Here is a 19,307-nt window from a genome sequence, read left to right on the forward strand (position 1 = left end):
TGCTTCCAAAACGTTTTGGAAGGTGAAAAATATCTCCACCCTCCTCCTTCCTCCTCCTTCTCCCTGTTCATGGATCTTGTCCTCCAGGGATTTGTAGGATGTCAAAAGCAAGCTCACATACATTGGCCAGGAATCAAACCCAGGTCAACTGCTTGGAAGGCAGCTATGCTCACCACTATACTACCAACACTACAGGCTGAAGCCAGCCGCTAGTTCACTCATCTCTTCAACTACAAGAAAGGCCCAGGAGTAGTCTTAGCTACCGTAATATCTATGTTACGGCAGGGCCCTTATTACACTTTCTCTTACAGGAGGAGGAGGAGGGATTTTATCTTTGTAATCAGTTTCGGTTCCAGATATCTGCAATATCAGCGGATATCCGTGTTAGGCGTCTAAATATCCGCAGATAGCTATTCGGATTTTTAAAAAAATACGGAATCCGAATCCAAATCGGATGGTGCAAAAAAGTTTGGATATCCGGGTTACCCGGATATCCGGAATCTGGATGAGCATCATATCTATGGAGAGATTAGGGGGAGGGGGTGATGGACAGAGGGAGGCAAAGGTTCAGCAGTAATGGCCCAGTTCTTCATGAAAGAACCCTGCGGTGATGGCTGATGCTGCAGTGCTGAGGATCCCGATTGCTGACATCTGGCACTGGCAGTGCTGGCCATGGTGCTCCAGTTCAGAAGGCGCAGTAGTGTTAATTTCTGTGGTAGGTCCCGACTCCTGGGCAGCATTCAGCAGGACTGGTCAAGATAATCTGGCTGTTACAGAAGCATACAGCTGTGACGGCCCTTACTTAGGGTTCAGTGGCTGGCATCATGAAGGAGCTGAACCAAAGGTGTCCCTGCAGCGGTAGAGCAGCAGCAGCCGATGGATGGAGCCAGCGTCCAGCAAGGCCAAAGGTTTCCCGATCAGCGCGGTGTCTTCCTACCTCAGTGGAGCCCCGACCTCCTGGGTAGCAGTGGTGGACTCCTCAAGGCCTGTACTTGCAGAGACAACAAACAGGCAGCGGCAAGGTGGAAACATTTCCAAGTCCCGGACTCCCCACAACTCGCACCAGCATCCATATTCTACACTGGACCACGCTGCACACTTCAAGCGAGAAAACAAGGTGAATTGGTGGGAAAAAGGGAAGAAAAACAAGAAATAGCCAGAAAAAGCAAGAATCCTGTGGCCATAGCTGCCAGTTAAGGCTCCATCTTCCTGAACGGCAGTTAAACATTCATTATTAAAATTAATTAAAAATTAGTCCTTGGCTCCATGAATTCCAGTCTGTATCCTCTTCTTCATGATGTGGCACATGCTATTATGCCGACGAGTCCACTGAAACAATGCTGCCTGAGAAGATGAAGATGGGAACACACTCTCTCTCTCTCACTATAGGTAGCCAAATGTGCACCCAGTATTAAGTAGACCCCCTGTCTAGTTAAGATAGCCAAATGTACCCCCCACATATCAGGCAGCCCCTCGCCCCTGATGAGAAAGACAGATGTGCCCCCTAGTATTAGGTAGTCTCCTACCCAGTATAGGTAGTTAGATGTGCCCCAGTATTAGGCAGCCCCCTCCTCCAGGTTAGATAGCCAGATGTACCCAGGTATTAGGTAGCCTGCCCCTCCTCAGGTAAGATATATAGAAATACCTCCCCCCCCCCATATCAGGCAGCCCCCCACCCCTGATTAGAAAGCCAGATGTGCCCCCCAGTATTAGGTAGTCTCCTACCCATTATAGGTAGTTAGATGTGCCCCAGTATTAGGCAGCCCCCTCTCCAGGGTAGCTATCCTCTGGGTGGAACCAGTGTTAGTCTTCCAGCTCAGGTGATTGGAGATGGTTGTGCCCAGGAGATGTATGCAGGGTATTCTTGCAACTCCAGTGCTATCAATGTAGAGTGGAGGTGGAAGCATGCTTCCTGAAGTCAATAATCATCTTAAAGGATACGTCCAGGCAACCTGAAAAACAAAAATCCACTTACCTGGGGCTTCCTCCAGCCCCTGGCAGCTGCCCTCACCGCAGCTCTAGTGGCTCCCGGTCTTCCCTGCTGCAGAAGTCCACCTTGCCAGGTCAGCTTCTTTTGCGCTCCACCGCGCAGGTCATGTGGTACGACTGACGTCATCGGGAATGTACTGTGCAGGTGCATAACTACTGCGCCTGCGCAGTACAGTCCTGATGATGTCAGCCAGACCTCCAGTGCTCCAAGATATTACCAAAAACCATAGCTTCAATTCACTAAAACCTGTTGGGTAAAAATTGGAAGTCTAACCAGCTGTGGAGTAGGTCTCAGCAGCAAACTGTGTTTTGCAATGGTGATGTTCTCCCACTTTTGGTCAGAGTTGTGCTGATTCTTCTCCTACAAGTGGTCTGTCCTGAGCCATTCCTCTGTATGTTTCGGCTTGTCCTGTGACAGCAAAAAGAGTAAAAAAAAATCCCAGCATCCCTTTAGACTGCATGCCTTCTCTAGTCTCTCTGAATATCATCATGAACCAGCCTTTTCTCTGCACCTCTAAAGGGGTACAGGGGACACCTTTTTGAATGTGCTCTGCTCCTGCGTCTGTGTTTTGTTACTTCCTGAAGTCCCACCTTGCAGTATATCAAATCAAATAGAGTGAGTAGCAGGATAGGGTGGCTCTTCCTATTGACTGTCTTTTGTCAACAGCTCCAGACTGATCTTAAAATACCAAACATTTTACTTCTTAGACCGAATGCTTTAATGTGTGAATTGACATCTATTGAGGTATTTACAGCACAAGTCAATAATTTACCCTCCTAGTGGGTAATTTTACTTTTCCAAGTGGTAACAGCCTTAGTGAATTTGCCTTTGACAATATGTTTATTAAAATCAGCTGTTTTCTCTATTACCAAATATGGTAATGCTTAGTGAATTGAGCCAGTGGTCATAAAGCCATCAAAACTGGCGCTGTCCATGAGGCCAGACTTTCAAAAGTGTCACCACTCTGTAACCAGAGGGCCAGGGAGGAGTGTTTCTAGGGTAACATTTGTAGCTGCGCAGATCTAAGTACCTGAGAAGAGACACTTCATTTGCTCTTAGCCAATAGGCAGAAAACATGCAGATTTCCTTTAGGTCTGGCATTATGGCTCTATTGTAGGACTTGCAAGGTAGAAGTGAGCACCATGTAAGTTATGGAGAGTCATACCAAGCCCAGTACTATCAGTGCCTTGCCCTGTGAGCGTGTAACCTGGTACCTTCCTGTGTGACTGTGGCAGTGACTGATAGAGATGAGGAGGTGATCTGTGTGCAGGAGAGGCTGAGGGTGACACCATCACACTGAGCAATGACACAAGTCACACGCAAAAGGAAAAAACAAGTCTCATCTTTTATTATTATTTCATCTTTCTACAACAGTACTGCAACAATGCAAAATTATACAGAAGGAAAAACACACACAGCTGTCTGTAATGACAACAAAGAGGATATAGAAACATCCAGTACACCAAGCAAGGAATACGCTGCTCTATTCACTTAGGGTATCTGATATAATGCCGCACCTCAGATACCATAGGATACCTAAAGTCCATCTTGATAGAGTTTCATAGTAACCTAGGATCAAAGTATAGTACTCTGCAGTACGCTTCACGTTGTCCCAACACCCCCTCCACAGCATAAAAAATTACTAGCCTGTAGGCTAGCAACATGTCTGAACAGCACTCAGGTGACAACCTTCAAAGTTTTATATTGATAATATGACTTTCTAGCTTTCTTTTGTTCTGTTGTGAGCTACATGCTTTAGAATTCATGTTGGAAATCTCTGACTTTTGAAGTTTGTTAGCAGGAAGTGGAAGTGTGTGTTGCCACTGTATTTTCCCACTTCAGTGTACATGAGAATAAGGCCAAGTGCACACCGAGCGGGTTTTGGAGCGATCCGCCGGCCGCATCCGCCTGGAAAAATGCTTGGCTAATGTATTGCAATGGGATGGTGCACACCGCGGGTTTGAGGTTTTTGCCAAGCCGCAAACGCACCTCCTGCTGCGCGTTTGCGGTTTGCTAAAAAACCTCAAACCGCCGGTGTGCCCCACACATTGAAATACAATAGCCAAGCGTTTTCACTGGCTGATGCGGCTGGTGGATCGCATACAAAATCCGCTTGGTGTGCACCCGGCCAAATATCTGCTCTCTGCTCCCAAAACCGCTAGCGTTTTGACGATCTGCTAGCGGTTTTGGTGTGCACTGGGCCTGATTTCTGGTTCCACTGAAGTTTTTTTTCCTGTTTCCAACTGTCATTTTTACAGTACTGGCTTGCAAATGAAGCAATGACTATAACTTATTGCTATAGGCAATCAACAAATATACTTTCCAAACAACAAGCCCTGGGTTCAATGAGAAGTTTTATGCCTCTCTGAACAAGAGTTAATTGCAGACCAATAGCTGCCTGATATTCTATGATATTCTATGCTCTGTATGAGCCATTTACATTTGTAAGCAGTGATATGTGACAACTTTTTGTGCAAATTGCAATATTCTCTTCCTTCCGATTACACACAAAATCAGCAAAGAAGCTCACAATCCTTCTCACACAATCTAAAGCAGGCAAACACAGAAGCAACACACACCTTCGCTTCCTGTAACTAAATCCACAATTCTGTGATTTACAAATATGAATGCTCTTTCTTACAAACTGTCAAAAAATGCACAACATACAACTACATCCATCAACATACATACAAACAACTCTCATCCATCTTGGATGCCATGTCACTTTAAAGGACAACTGCAACAATAGGTAAATGCAGGCTGCCATATTTATTTCCTTTTAAACAATACCAGTTGCCTGGCTATACTGCCAGAGCCGGCGCTACCATAGAGGCAAAAGGGGCAAATGCCCTGGGGCCTCTGACCTCTGCTGGCCCCCCCAGGTGGTCTTTCAGACTGTTCCCATATGCCTGTATGTTCAGCTCAGCTGCAGCGGCAGGCAGACCCACACTGGCCAGGGGGGAAGGGGGGGGGCAATCTCCCCCCCCCCCCAGCCCACCTTTCATTCAGCGATTTAGGGCTGGTCTGGTGTCTGGTGTATTCAGGATTGTTGTTGTAAGGCAATGTGAAACATAAGGCTAGCTGATAAAAGTGCAATTAGAGGGCAGGCAAGCTGATATATATACACGGCATGATGCAGAGCTTGCCTGGAGGGTCCTTGGGCAAACATCTGTCTTGTCTCTCCCCATTGTTATAATGACTGCATGTGTGGATGAGGTGTTATACCAGTTGAAGAGTTTTTCTGACTTGTGTGAGAGACTGGCAGGGTCAGGAATCCTATTACAGGCAAGTAGTTTTTGTCTGATGTGGTACTGCAATACAGATAAGATCTCTGCTCCATCTCAGGCTATTCTCAATTTATCCACTCCGCCTCACTCTGGGCTAGTGCACGCCAAAATCGCAATAGCAATGGCTAGCAATTTGTGAGTGCGAATTTGTGAAACGATTTTCAGAGCAATTTTTGAATGAATCGCTAAAAAAAAAAAAAAAAAAAAAAAAAAAAGCTACATGCAGCGTGTTTGTGATTTTTTAAAAATCACAACACTGCTGTGAGAACACCCTCATAGGGTATCATTAGCCAAGTGCTTTCCAAATCACTGTTGATTTGAAAAATGCCCAGAAGCCCTCTTGGTGTGCACCAGTCTCCTTCATTCACCTTTGTTACCCACTTCCCCTAGTGCTGGGTGTTTGTGTTTTCTTGTCATACAGGAAAGCTAAATAAAAGTGCAATCCTGGTGATTTTTTTTTAATGTCTGAATAGTTGACTGAATAGCTTGTTGGAACATGGCATACGTAGCTTTGTGGGACATTCTTGGGCGACACTCTTATTTTCTTTACTGATTGATTCTGCTGGTATGTCTCTGTTCTGGTCCAAGGGGGGTGTCCACCAACAAATCTCTGCAGAGGGGCCTGATGTAGTTAAACCCCTACCCATCTGCCTTGCAATAACTCACCTGTCCCTGCAGCAGCTCCATCCCGTGCTCCCTCTTCAGCCACGCTGCCTGCCTCTATGACCCTGTGCATGCTATTTACATGTAATGTGCGGGATGGAGGAGACCCGGGCAGCAGGGCTGAAGGCAAAGCACAGGATGGAGCAGATGATACAGGTGAGTTATTACAAGGCAGCCGAGCTACACAATGTGCGGGGGCCATGGGAGAAGTCTATGCGAGACCACGAAGGGCAGCAGTCGGTTCGGGGACTGACTTCGCTGGGGGGGGGTATGTAGGGGGGCCCCAAGTTACTTTTGCCCCAGGGCCCCCATGTGGCTTAAACCGGCCCTGTATACTGCTGATCCTCTGCCTCTACCCATTTGAGCCATAGACCCTGAAACAAGCATGCAGCAGATCAGGTGTTTACGACATTACTGTCAGATTTGACAAGATTAGCTGCATGCTTGTTTCTGGTGTTATTAAGACACTACTGCAGCCAAATGTGATCAGCGGGGGTGCCAGGCAACTGATACTGTTTAACAGGAAATAGATAAGGAAGCATCCATTGTCTTCTTACTTAATTTATCCTTTAAGATTAGTGCTAGGCACCCCAAGTAATCCTAAAAAATGCCCGTGCATATATGTTTGTGGGTCTGCTTTTTCTGAGGTAAATTACAATTTTCTGAGCATTTAAAACTGTTCCCTCACTCTGAGCAGGAAAAAGGATGCTCACCAGTGTGGATTCTCTGGTGCAAAAGAGCCTGCTTCTGGAGAAATTATTTCCCAAACCTTCGGTGAACAAAAACGATGCTTCTACTTCAAAGTTTCTGATGGTTGGAAACATTTTTACTACAAAAGAACCTTCTGCTGCACTCTGAGCATGAGAAATGATGCTTAGCTCTGTGACTTGTTTGTGCACATGGAGGTCCTCTTTTTTACTGAAACATTTGCCACACTCTGAACACTGCTCAGGTGTGTATTTTTTGATGCTCAAGGAAGGACTTTTTATAAACAAAAACTTTTTCACACACTGAACATGAAAATGACGGTTTATGTGGTTCACGTGTGTGAGTTTTCTGGTGTAGAAGAAAGGAATTTTTATAAATAAACTCTTTCCCACACTCTGAGCATGAGAAGGGGTATTTTCCTGTGTGTTTTACCTGGTGTCTAAGAAGTTCTGCTTTCACAGCAAAACTTTTTCCACACTCTGAGCATGCAAAAGGCCGCTCCCCAGTGTGACATCTCTGGTGTGTAATCAAATTTCTTTTGTGGATGAAGCCTTTCCCACACTCTGAACAAAGATAGGGATACATTCCTGTGTGCCTTATCTGATGTTTAAGAAGATCATTATTCAGAGCAAAACATTTCCCACACTCTGAGCATGAAAAAGGACGTTCACCTCGGTGACTTTTCTGATGAGTAACTAAGTTTCCTTTCTGTGTAAAACTTTTCCCACACTCTGAACATGAAAAAGGACGCTCACCAGTATGAATTCTCTGATGCACAAGAAGGGCATGCAGCTGAGTAAAGTCTTTCCCACACTCTGAACACGTATAATGTTGCTCTTCTGTATGACTTTTCTGATGCTTGGAAAATTTTTTACTATGACGGAACCTTCTACTGCACACTGAACATGAGAAAGGAAGCTCGGCTCGGTGAGTAGCTTTGTGCGTATCAAGATCCTCTCTTTGTGTAAAACATTTCCCACACACTGAACATGACAGTGACTGCTCAAGCGTGTGAGCTTTCAGGTGCTCGAGAAAGTTCTTTTTATAAATAAAAACTTTTCCACACACTGAACATGAAAATGACTGCTTACATAGTTCCCCTGTGTGAGTTTTCTGGTGCATAAGAAAAGAGTTTTTATAAATAAAGGTTTTCCCACACTCTGAGCATGAAAAAGATCGCTCACGTGTGTGGGTTTTCTGGTGTATAAGAAAAGAGTGTTTATAAATGAAAGCTTTCCCACACTCTGAGCATGAAAAGGGGTATTCTCCAGTGTGCCTTATCTGGTGTGTGAGAAGTTCTCCTTTTACAGCAAAACGTTTCCCACACTCTGAGCATGAAAAAGGACGCTCCCCTGTGTGCCTTTTCTGGTGTTTAACAAAATTTCTCTCATTTGTGAAACCTTTCCCACACTCTGAACAAAGATAGGGGTGTACGCCTGTGTGTCTTATCTGGTGTTCAAGGAGATCTTTCTTTACAGCAAAACTTTTCCCACACTCTGAGCATGAAAAAGGATGCTGTCCCGTGTGACTTCCCAGGTGTCTAAGTAAGTTTCCTTTCTGTGCAAAACTTTTCCCACACTCTGAACATGAATATGGCCGCACACCTGTGTGAACAACCAAGTGTTTAGTAAGGTAAGACTTGCGTGGAAATCCCTTTCCACACTCTGGACAGGAAAATGGATTCTTACTTGTGTGAAGCCTCATGTGCTTAACAAGATTTGTGTTGTATTGAAATCCCTTCCCACACTCTGAACAATGAAATCTAAATTCTCCTGTATTCCTGCCCTGATCTTTAGGTAGATCTGCCTTCCCGATGCAACTTCCGGCCTCAGACGATAGAAGAGAGCTTTGGTGAGCAAGTAGATTTCCTTTTAGAGAGAGGTCCTTCCCATAGTCTGAACATGACAAAGAAGATTCTGTTGTGACATGTGTCTGGGGAGTGACAGAATCTTCCTTTTGCATAATCTTTTCACTCTCTGAACCTAAATATGGGTACACATCAATATGAGTCTTCTGGTGTTTAACTAATCTCCTTTTATCCATGAAGGACTTTCCACAGGCTGAACATGAATAAGGACATTCACCTGTGTGAGTTCTCTGGTGTTTAACAAGATCTCCTTTGTGAATGAAACCTTTCCCACACTCAGAACAAATATAGGGGTACACTCCTGTGTGCCTTATCTGGTGTTTAAGAAGATCATTATTCACGGCAAAACTTTTCCCACACTCTGAGCACGAAAAAGGACGCTCTCCTGTGTGACTTCTCTGGTGTCTAATAAAATTTCCTTTCAGAGCAAACGTTTTCCCACACTCTGAGCAGGAAAAAGGACACTCACCTGTGTGACACCTCAAGTGATTAACAAGATTAGTGTTACATGTAAATCCCTTACCACACTCTGAGCATGAAAAAGGACGCCCTACTGTGTGACTTCTCTGGTGCCTAACTAAATTTCCTTTCTCAGCAAAACTTTTCCCACACTCTGAACATGAAAATGGCCGCCCCACAGTGTGAGTTTTCTGGTGTGTAAGGAAGTCATTATGAGTTGTAAAACATTTATCGCAATCTGAACATGGAAATATCTGATCATCTCTGTCTCTTATAGTATGAGGGGGAGGAGCCTGAGCCTTACACCAGTCATGTGACCTGTTAGCACTGGGAAGTCTGGGGTGGATATTTGGGGTAACAGGATGTGATCTACCAGAAGATTCCTCGGGATCAGCAAGATATAGTGAGCTCTCTGCTGGGCCAAGCATATTCATTCCAGGAGGAGTCTGTGTGATGCCATTATCTTCTCCATTATAACGTGGAGGTACCAGAAGGTGTCCCTCTGAGGTGTTCCCAAAACTGTGTCCATCTGTTGGGAGAAAAATGTATTACCAATGGATCTAATGCAATCTTGCAGCCTCATGTTAAAAACAGATAGACCTGCACAAGCACCTGTGGTCAGTGTTCTATCAATTTCTAGTGTTATATTTCAACAAAGCATCTCTCTAAAGAAATGAGGCTAAGTGACACCATTGACCACTGACACCTGGGACTTTCTGGGCTGGATTTGCGCCAAGGCCACACAGGCGTGGGCCTAGGGCGCAAAGGGGAAAAGGTCGACCTAGCATTGGGGCAGTTAGCAGCCCCATGCCTCTGGACAGCATATAGACCCGGTCCACAGCCAGTGGCACCCGCCGTGGCAGCCCAGATTCCCAGGTCTTGCGAGGAAGGCAGGGAGTGATCAGCTGCAGCCTGAATCACCTCCACAGACTCTGTTCCAGCACTGAAGCTTCCTTTCATCTCTCCCTACGCTGAGCGTGATCTCCAGCCGGTGCATCTCTCTCTCTATGTGACTCACCGGTACCATCCTGACACCACATGATGATTCATCACGTGACGTCGGGGCGGTACCGACGAGTCATGTGGAGAGAGAGGCGCCGGCTATAGAGGGATCAGAGCAGCTAATGAGCGGAAGATCCTGCAATGGTTCGTTACTGGAGTAGAGTCTGGGGAGGTGAGTTATACTGCAGCCTGAGGAGGCATCAGTACCTATACTATGCGGGGGAGGGATCGTGAAGCTCCCCATACTATAGGGGAAGGGGGGGGGGGGGGGGAGGGACTGTGAAGCTACCTATACTATAGGGAAAGGGTTAATCCAGCTACCTTTACTACAGGGGAAGTGGGAGAGGACACCGAGTTACGTATAGGGGAGGGGTCATCTAGCTACCTATACTAACGGGGAAGTGGGAGGGGGCACCCAGTTACCTATAGGGGAGGGGTCATCCAGCAGCCTATACTATAGGGGGAAGGGGTCATTTAGCTGCTTATACCGAGAGAGAGAGTGAGTGAGTGAGTGAGTGAGTGAGTGAGTGAGTGAGTGAGTGAGTGAGTGAGAGAGAGAGTGAGAGAGTGTGCGAGAGAGTGAGCGAGAGAGTGTGCGAGAGAGTGTGCGAGAGAGTGTGCGAGAGAGTGTGCGAGAGAGTGTGCGAGAGAGTGTGCGAGAGAGTGTGCGAGAGAGAGTGTGCGTGTGTGTTAAAAAGTACAAAACCAGCCCTGCTGACTTTAGACCTTTCAGCACTGGACTAGTTATAACTAGTCCAGTACTGAAAGGTATAAAGTTGTCCAGTCAACATTAATCAGCCTATATGGGGCTACAAGAACCAGCAGAGATTTACTTTGTTTAGTATACAGTTCCTATTATATAAGATGGAGGGCAGCACACTATCTACACCAGCGCTTTCCGACTGGCGGCCCGCGGACCGCATCCGGCCCGCCAGGCCTCCTGTTGCGGGCCCGCTCCTCTCCCCGGGATGCAGGCATGGCGTGCGCTATGGGCGCCATGCCTGCTCCCTCTTGTGTGGCCTCTCCTGTGTCCCCGCTGCCTCACAGCTCAGACCTCACAGATCACGGCGACTGAGGCAAACAGAGTGCGCATATTATCCGCACGGAGTACATCACATGCGGAAGTGAAATCAGTCACTTCCGCATGTGACGCTCTGCCGCGCGGGTGTTATGCGTGCGCTCTGCTTGTTTCAGTCGCCGCGATCTGTGAGGTCTGAGCTGTGAGGCAGCGCTAGCCCAGCGGGGACAGAGGAGAAGGCATTGGTGGGCAGCGCTGCAATGAGGTAACGCGGACACCTATCTAACTTGGAGGGCACCTGTCACTCTCTTACTGGGGGGGGGCACCAGTCACTCTCTTACTGGGGGGGGGGCACCAGTCACTCTCTTACTAGGGGGGGCACCAGTCACTCTCTTACTAGGGGGGGCACCAGTCACTCTCTTACTAGGGGGGGCACCAGTCACTCTCTTACTAGGGGGGGCACCAGTCACTCTCTAAATGGGGGGGGCACCAGTCACTCTCTAACTGGGGGGGCACCAGTCACTCTCTAACTGGGGGGCACCAGTCACTCTCTAACTGGGGGGCACCAGTCACTCTCTAACTCGGGGGGCACCTGTCACTCTCTAACTCGGGGGGCACCTGTCACTCTCTAACTCGGGGGGCACCTGTCACTCTCTAACTTGGGGGGCACCTGTCACTCTAACTGGGGGGGGGCACCTGTCACTCTAACTTGGGGGGCACCTGTCACTCTAATTGGGGGGCACCTGTCACTCTAATTGGGGGGCACCTGTCACTCTAATTGGGGGGCACCTGTCACTCTAATTGGGGGGCACCTGTCACTATCTTCTGCCTATTTATGTGAAATGCTCTCTATTTATGTGCCTCATGGACTACTGAATTTGTCATGTTGGGGGCCTCACGATTGCTGAATGTCTTGTTGGGGGCCTCATGATTTGTTGGGGGCATCACGATTGCTGAATTTGTCTTGTTGGGGGCCTCAAAATTGCTGAATTTGTCTTGTTGGGGGCCTCATGATTGCTGAATGTGCCTTGTTGGGGGCCTCATGATTGCTGAATTTGTCTTGTTGGGGTACACATGATTGCGAACAGCGAGACTATGGAAAAGCTGAATCATCATCATGAGACAATAGCATTAAACCTTTTTTAGCTTTTTAAAAAACGGAAAATAAAACTGAGGTTCTAAAAAAAAAACAAAAAAAAAACACATTTTTTTAGGAGTAGGATGGATGAAATTGTTTATCTTCAGAGTTTATTTTCAACTTGGATTTTCCATAATGTTCATGTATAAGTTAAAACGTTTGTATGTAGTTTAAATTGCTGTTGCCACTTTGCGATAGATAAGTGACTTTTGGGTTGCAGTTTGGGCATTCGGCCTCCAAAAGGTTCGCCACCACTGTCCTAATCTAATGTCCCACCATTGCTAAGTTCATGTAAACTTGTCTCCACCCGTGGCCACACCCACATTCTGGTCCATGGCCACACCCATTTTTCGGCGCGGCGTGCGTACTCGCAACGGAACCCGCATGGTTTTTGTCGAGCCGTGTACGGCGGGGGGGCTTTGGGGGGTTTGCGACTTTAGCAAGAACCTTCGGCCCTCCACCATGGGGTCTGAAAAAAAAAATGGCGCTCCATGCCTGTGAAGTTGGACAGCACTGATCTACACCATGTCGATCCCTGCTGGTTCCTGTAGTTCCATGCAAGCTCAATAATTTTGACAGGCCAACTTTACACATTTCAGCAGTGCACTAGTTATGGAACATGAGGCCCCATAGTAGTGCTTGGCCCGCCTGTTCACATCCAACACATTAAGCCGCAGCCCGGGTAGCGTACCATTACATCTCGCTGCTGTTGATTCTACTGGCGGAGTCTGGAACTAGTCTGGTGGAGGCTCTGAACAAGGCTGTACTGCAAAGTCATCTCAGTGCAGTATAGCCTGGGTTGCACTCACAGTCACATGGCACCACTGTAGAGAGGCCCATAGAAGAGAAGATAGAGGGTTTTGCATGGCTCAGCAGGCAGGGCTGCAACAACTGGCAACTACACGGGATGGAGGGGCAGAGCATAATGACAAGTTAGCCCCAGCCGCAATCAAATGGCTAAAGAGCCACAGATTCCGCCCCTGGATTAGTTGGATGGTGGTTAGCTTGTCTCTTACCACTGGTCCTTTCTATTTCCTTTTACCCCTCATTTTTATATCCCTCCCATGTGTCTCTGTATAATATTTGGAGGTGGTGGTGGGGGTGGGGGGTTCAGAACAACTCTCCTGCTCCACAATCCCCATTATCAACTGCCACAAATGCTGAAACTCTTCTCATTCTACACACCTTGCATTCATAGAAGACAATTGAATGAGTAAAACATTTCTGATTCATCACTTCACTTGCCTGCGCTATCTATAGGCGATTCTTCTACTTTAACAATTCTCATCTCTTCGCCCTCATCTTTCTCTTCTTTTCCCACTTTTATAGTCACTATGATGTCATTGTTGTCTGTAGACTCTGGAGCACCCGTCACAGACGTCTCTCCTTCCTCTTTTATTGTCCTCATTGTGTCACCCTCCTCTGTAGACTGCTGATCACCCCTCATATACGTCTCTCCTGCCTCTTCTTCAACAGTACTCCTCAGGTCACCCTTCTCCACAGACTGTCGATCACACCTCATATACGTCTCTCCTTCCTCTTTAATAATGCTCTTCATGTCACCCTCCTCCACAGACTGTTGATCACTCCTCATATAAGTCTCTTCTTCCTCTTCTTTAATAGTCTTCATCATGTCACCCTCCTCTGTAGACTGTTGATCACCCCTCATATACGTCTCTCCTTTCTCTTCTTCTTTAATAGTACTCCTCACGTCACCCTTCTCTGCAGACTGTTGATCACACCTCATATACGTCTCTCCTTCCTCTTTAATAATGCTCTTCATGTCACCCTCCTCCACAGACTGTTGATCACACCTCATATACGTCTCTGCTTCCTCTTTAATAATGCTCTTCATGTCACCCTTCTCCACAGACTGTTGATCACTCCTCATATAAGTCTCTTCTTCCTCTTTAATAGTCTCCAGCATTTTACATGCCTCCATAGATTGCTGATCACTCTTCACAAATGTATGTTCTTCTTCCTCCACTTTAACTTTTCTATGAATGTCCTCCTCGCACTAAACACAAAGACACAGAGAATGTCATGTTTAACACACTGACGCTAGATTGCATACGAATTCTTAAAGAGTCCTACACCTTCAGATCTTCTTCTGCACTTACAAATAATGTATAAACTCCTATTTTAAATCTCAGATTATAAATAGGTCAATGCAGAGTGTGCTGTGATGCATTATTCCTTCTCCCATCCCTCGTTCTCGGCTGCCACTGTCTAGAAATGCAGACAGTGCAGTGGAGTGTAACCTCCCTAGCCCCCCTCTGCCTCATTGGGCATCTCTGGCAGGACCAGCAGAGAGGGGTGTGGGGGCGGGGGGGAGGGAGGACCCTCCTCTGCACTCTCAGTAGGTTGGGGCACTAGTGGCTGCAGATGGCGAGGGGCGGGAGAGGCTGGGGAGAACACACTGTCGCCGTTAGTAAAGAGACACTTGTGGCCATGAGCTGATGATACTAGCGGTTGGGGAAATAGTGTATCAGATGAGTGAGGATGGGGGAATAAAAGTCTCCTCGGGCTCATAGTCAAGTCACTCATTTGTACCCTCTCTCTCAGGTAAGAGTGGGGGGGCTCGCCTCTATACTAAAATCCATTTATATCTGATGAAATATGGTTAGGGAGTTCTCCACACTAAATGCACAACCCTTTATAAGATACAAATACTAATATAGTGAAAGCACACACAGTAATGTAATTAATAAAATAGTGCTCAGTTTGGAAGAATGTTTTAGTTCTGGACTCTGTTCCACCTACCTGATAATGTTGGGGGATGGTGGGATCTTCCTGTGGACAATCCAGGGAATAAAGAGTACATGTGCATCTCTCTGGTGGGGTTCTGTTGCTGGATCCATCTGTAGGAAACACACACTGACTGAATACATTGCGCCTATGTGATTATCAGAAGATGGGGAGGGGGATCTAGATGTACTGCTCTCTCCTTTAAAAGTAACCTCTTAAGTATCCGCTTTCAAAGTATCCTCTTACCCGGTGATGTGAGGGGCGGCTGATTCTCCATCATGACTTCTTTATGCAGATTGTAGTGTTCTATATGTCACTCTTGTATGGAGAAATAGACAATGACATCCTGAGACCTTATAAGAACCCCACACATACAGCGATACAGTCACCATACAGACACACCCCTTGCTGTTACTGGATAATGTCCCATAATCCCCAGCACTGCTTACCTCTCCTCTCTCACTCAGTGTGCAGAGTGTAGTGGTTGCTGCATGATTACCTCCATATGATCATTGCATGCACTCTGGAACCAAGCCACACCTGCTATACATGGCGAATCAGATAATTTTGGTGCAGTGCTGCGCTGATGATTTGGGGTCATGAGAATTACGGCTATAGCGGTGCTCTGTGACTAATTTGGGTGCCAGCAATAGCTAGAGCTCATATTAGAAGAAAACACTAGGTTTTAGACTATAGTCTGCCAGCAATAGCCGATGCCCGAATGATATGTCCCTCCACCCCCAAATTCCTTCAACTCAGAATGGGAATAGTATTTAGCATGGGCAGGAGTTTGGGCCAGTGCACACCAAAAACCTCCAGCAGATCCGCAAAACGCTAGAGGTTTTTGAAGCAGATTTCAGAGCGATTCTAGGCATGTTTAGAGACGTTTTCTAAACATGCCTTGCGTTTTTTGGAGCGTTTTTGTGTAGCAGATTTCATATTTTGTTACAGTAAAAGCCATTACTGAACAGCTTCTGTAACAAAAACGCCTTGAAAAACTGCTCTGATCTAGCGTTTTTCAGAGCGGTTTTCCACTTTCCTATACTTAACATTGAGGCAGAAACGCCTCAGAAATCTAAAAATATGCTGCATCTCCCGAGTTTGCGTTTGTGGAAAAGACAAAATGCTCTGGTGTGCACCATCCCATTCACTTTCATTAGCCAAGTGGTTTTCCCCCTGCAAGCATTTTAAAAAACGATCCAGAACCGCTCTGGTGTGCACCAGCCCTAAGGCTACAGCAGGATGAGCTGTCATTTGGCGTCACCCTGCACCCACATTTATTCGCGCCATTTTTAAAGGACACCCAAGATGACATGTGACATGATGAGACAGACATGTGTATGTACAGTGCCAAGCACACAAATAACTAGGCTATGTTACTTTTTTGCTTTCTCTGCCTGAAAGAGTTAAAAATTAGGTATGCAAGTGACAGTTTCTGTCTGAGTCAGGACCGAGTCGGACTAGAGCATAACCCTCACTGATAAGGAATTGCATCCATAGCACACTTTCCTGGCAGAAAATGGTTTCTGAGAGCAAAAAAAAGAGATAAAAGGGTCAATAGCTCATACATTTTAGCTCTGGCATACTTCAATGAATGTGACATTATTTAATGAACATGTACACATACTAGGTGACATTTGAGCAAGACTGACGTTTAGGACCGTCTCGGTGAAAATCTAATGTGTGCACAGGTGCACCCCAACATTGCCGGGTATTTGCTGAAAATGCCAATTGAGCAACACTCAAACGCATTGTTCTAATTTCTGTCAATCTAAGCAACTGTTAAGTGAGCATTAAAGGTGCATGTACATTATTCTATTTGCAGAATCAATATACCGCAGATTTGATCATAATGATCAAATCTGACAGAGATTGATGCTGCAACATGGCAGCCCAATCATTGTTTCAATCCATTTCCAGCATGCTGGATAGATCTCGCTTGAAAGCGCTCAGTCAGTTGTGTGGTGGTTACAGCATTCAATTTCCCGATGACTGACAGACCCTCGGCTGGTCTCCCTGCCTACATGTAATATGTACCATCAAGACCCGCAGCAAGTGTACAGTGTAGTCTTGTCTCACCTGTCTGCTGGCGTGCCTCCTCCAGTGCCCACTCTTCATTAACCCCAGGGATGCCTGTATCCTCGTAACCCTGCTACATATACTGACATCAAGCACATGTGGTGGGGTCATATGGTACAGTGGCCCCTGGTGGCAATAGTGAAAGACACTGGAGGAGGAGGCGGCTTGCTGGCGACCGGTGAGACAAAACTACACTGCACGATCACCCTGGGTCAGGGGAGTACACATTATATGGGGGAGACCTGCGAGGTGTGGCAGAATTAGGTGGCTGCACAGGTTTCCAAAATCTGTGTGCAGATGTGTGCCAGCAATAGATTCCTCTCTGACTAGATTCGATCAGATCTGATAACCAAATCTGCTGCCTCATCTGCCAGTGTATGGGCACATTTAGACGTCAATTTTCAGGAGTCTACAGCAGTACATACACCCTGCTTGCAGTGTGAAGACAGTAGCATTCATCGCGTCCTCTGTCTCACCTCCAGCCACACTTCCATTACAGAAAGATTAACAGAGTTGCAGGAGTTGCATTCCTAACATTTTCATCCAGCCAGAATGAAACTATCATCAGAACTTTCTACAACTCACAAAAAACTGAAAAAAAAACGGAATTTAAAATGGCGTGAAGTAAATCTTACCACCAGCACTGCTTCAAGTCCCAGTATTGCTCCATCTCTACTCCCTGCGCAGCTTCCGGTCTGTGCGTTCCACCTTTATGATCAGCGCGTTCCACTTATTAAACGTGAGGTCAGATCGTCACCATGCGCAAACCACCGGCAGTGCCATCTTGTGGCCAATATCAGATCTGCCTCACTCATGATTTAAAAAACAAAACAAAAGTTTGCTTTCTTAGGCTCCCTGCACACTGCAAGCGATTCAGATTCAGATTCCGCTTTTTAATCGGTTTTTACTTCCGATTCAGATTCAGATTTGCAGTTTGCTCCTTGCACACTGCAAATCGGAATCTGAATCGGATGTAAAAACTGATTAAAAAGCGAAATCGGAATCGGTTGCAGTGTGCAAGAGGCCTTAAAACGGAAAGAATTTGCGATAATTCAGGTTGGAGTGAGCTTGAAATGTCTCCCAGTGCATCACTGCTGAATATATGCAAATTAACCATTGTTACCCTTAGAAGCTAAACACACCTCCAGAACCACTGGAATGCAATGATGTGTCAGCTTATTAATTTGTACAGAGCCATAATAATCCAACATGTATACAGATTGTTTGATCCTCATCAGTGCATGGCACTGATGAAAATAATAAATCAATACTGAAGTAAAAAATAAAAATGTTAGATACCTACCCCAGCAGTGGAAATCCCCTCTGGATGGTCCAGAGGCTTCCTGAACCCTCCTTCAGCCCACTGTTCCAGCGCAAGGTTTCTCTATATCTATTTGACTCAGCGGTCAAATAGATTTTTTTTGGGGGCCACTAGCGCAGCAGCGGATGAACGCATCTAGAGTGGCCATGTGCAAGTAAGGTCCGCCCTTGCCCAGCAGAAGAAAGGGCTCATGTATGAATTTAAAAAAACAGCGCTCAATCAGCTTTATTCTACTGGGCATGTGTGAACTTTCCTCAGGCATGCCCAGTCCGGATGAGCTCCTCCATGGCTGGGACCGTGACCAGAACATGAAGAGGGACTCTGTGCTGGGACAGTGAGTTCTACAAGAACCTGAAAAGCCACCCAGAGGCTTCACACTACTAAGGTAAGTATCTATTGTTTTTATTTTTACTTGATATATGGAAATCTGGGCACCTCATTTTGAAACTAGATAAAAATTTTGCATAGCAACAGAAATAAAAATTCTGTTGCTATGCAGGGGAGAGTGGACGTGGCAGTGCATAATGAAGTTAGTGCAGTAAATAGAAGAACAATGTCCTCAGCCAGTGCTCGTCATTTCACCAGTTGCATCACACGTAGAGAAATAAAAATCGAACTGCCTTTTGCAATTTCTGGGCATTGCATTGGCATGGCTTATGGATTTAGATGTGATTTTGCATCAGCACAGGTGCCACATTCGATTCAGAAATGAACATGGCTCCCTAGTGGAAACGTAGCCAGAGGCTAGGTCAGGCATGGGCAAACTTGGCCCTCCAGCTGTTAAGGAACTACAAATCCCACAATGCATTTGCCTTTATGAGTCATGACTGTGGCTGTCAGACTCCTGCAACGCATTGTGGGACTTGTAGTTCCTCAACAGCTGGAGGGCCAAGTTTGCCCCTGCCTGGGCTAGGTTCACAGTGGTCAGTTGCATAATGCACGCATTATAATGTGTTCGAATGACTGTGAATTGCAATAGTGACTGGACATAGACTTGAATACAAAGCCTGCATGCAGCGAGCTAGAA

General features: G+C 46.3%; 1 protein-coding gene across 1 annotated transcript; it reads right to left on the reverse strand.

The window, feature by feature from the left end:
• Nucleotides 1–5,497: 5,497 nt before the first annotated feature.
• LOC137534713 (zinc finger protein 585A-like) lies at nucleotides 5,498–17,651 on the reverse strand. Its single transcript, XM_068256329.1, has 5 exons — nucleotides 17,595–17,651; nucleotides 15,127–15,198; nucleotides 14,896–14,993; nucleotides 13,378–14,149; nucleotides 5,498–9,503 (listed from the first exon to the last, which is right to left on the reverse strand). Exons 2-5 carry the CDS (start codon nucleotides 15,158–15,160, stop codon nucleotides 6,889–6,891), a joined length of 3,519 nt encoding a protein of 1,172 aa, XP_068112430.1. The 5' UTR covers nucleotides 15,161–15,198; nucleotides 17,595–17,651; the 3' UTR covers nucleotides 5,498–6,888.
• Nucleotides 17,652–19,307: the final 1,656 nt, after the last annotated feature.

This window comes from Hyperolius riggenbachi, chromosome 10, assembly GCF_040937935.1.
Source record: "Hyperolius riggenbachi isolate aHypRig1 chromosome 10, aHypRig1.pri, whole genome shotgun sequence".
NCBI lineage: Eukaryota > Metazoa > Chordata > Amphibia > Anura > Hyperoliidae > Hyperolius > Hyperolius riggenbachi.

What these genes read in the sequence shown, in the direction of transcription:
- LOC137534713 (XM_068256329.1), bottom strand. Translation starts at nt 15,160, where the DNA reads ATGATGGAGAATCAGCCGCCCCTCACATCACCGG. An exon ending in CCATCCCCCAACATTATCAG is followed by an intron (nt 14,150 to 14,895) that starts GTAGGTGGAACA and finishes CTTTGTGTTTAG; the next exon opens with TGCGAGGAGGACATTCATAG. An exon ending in ATCGCCTATAGATAGCGCAG is followed by an intron (nt 9,504 to 13,377) that starts GCAAGTGAAGTG and finishes TTCTCCCAACAG; the next exon opens with ATGGACACAGTTTTGGGAAC.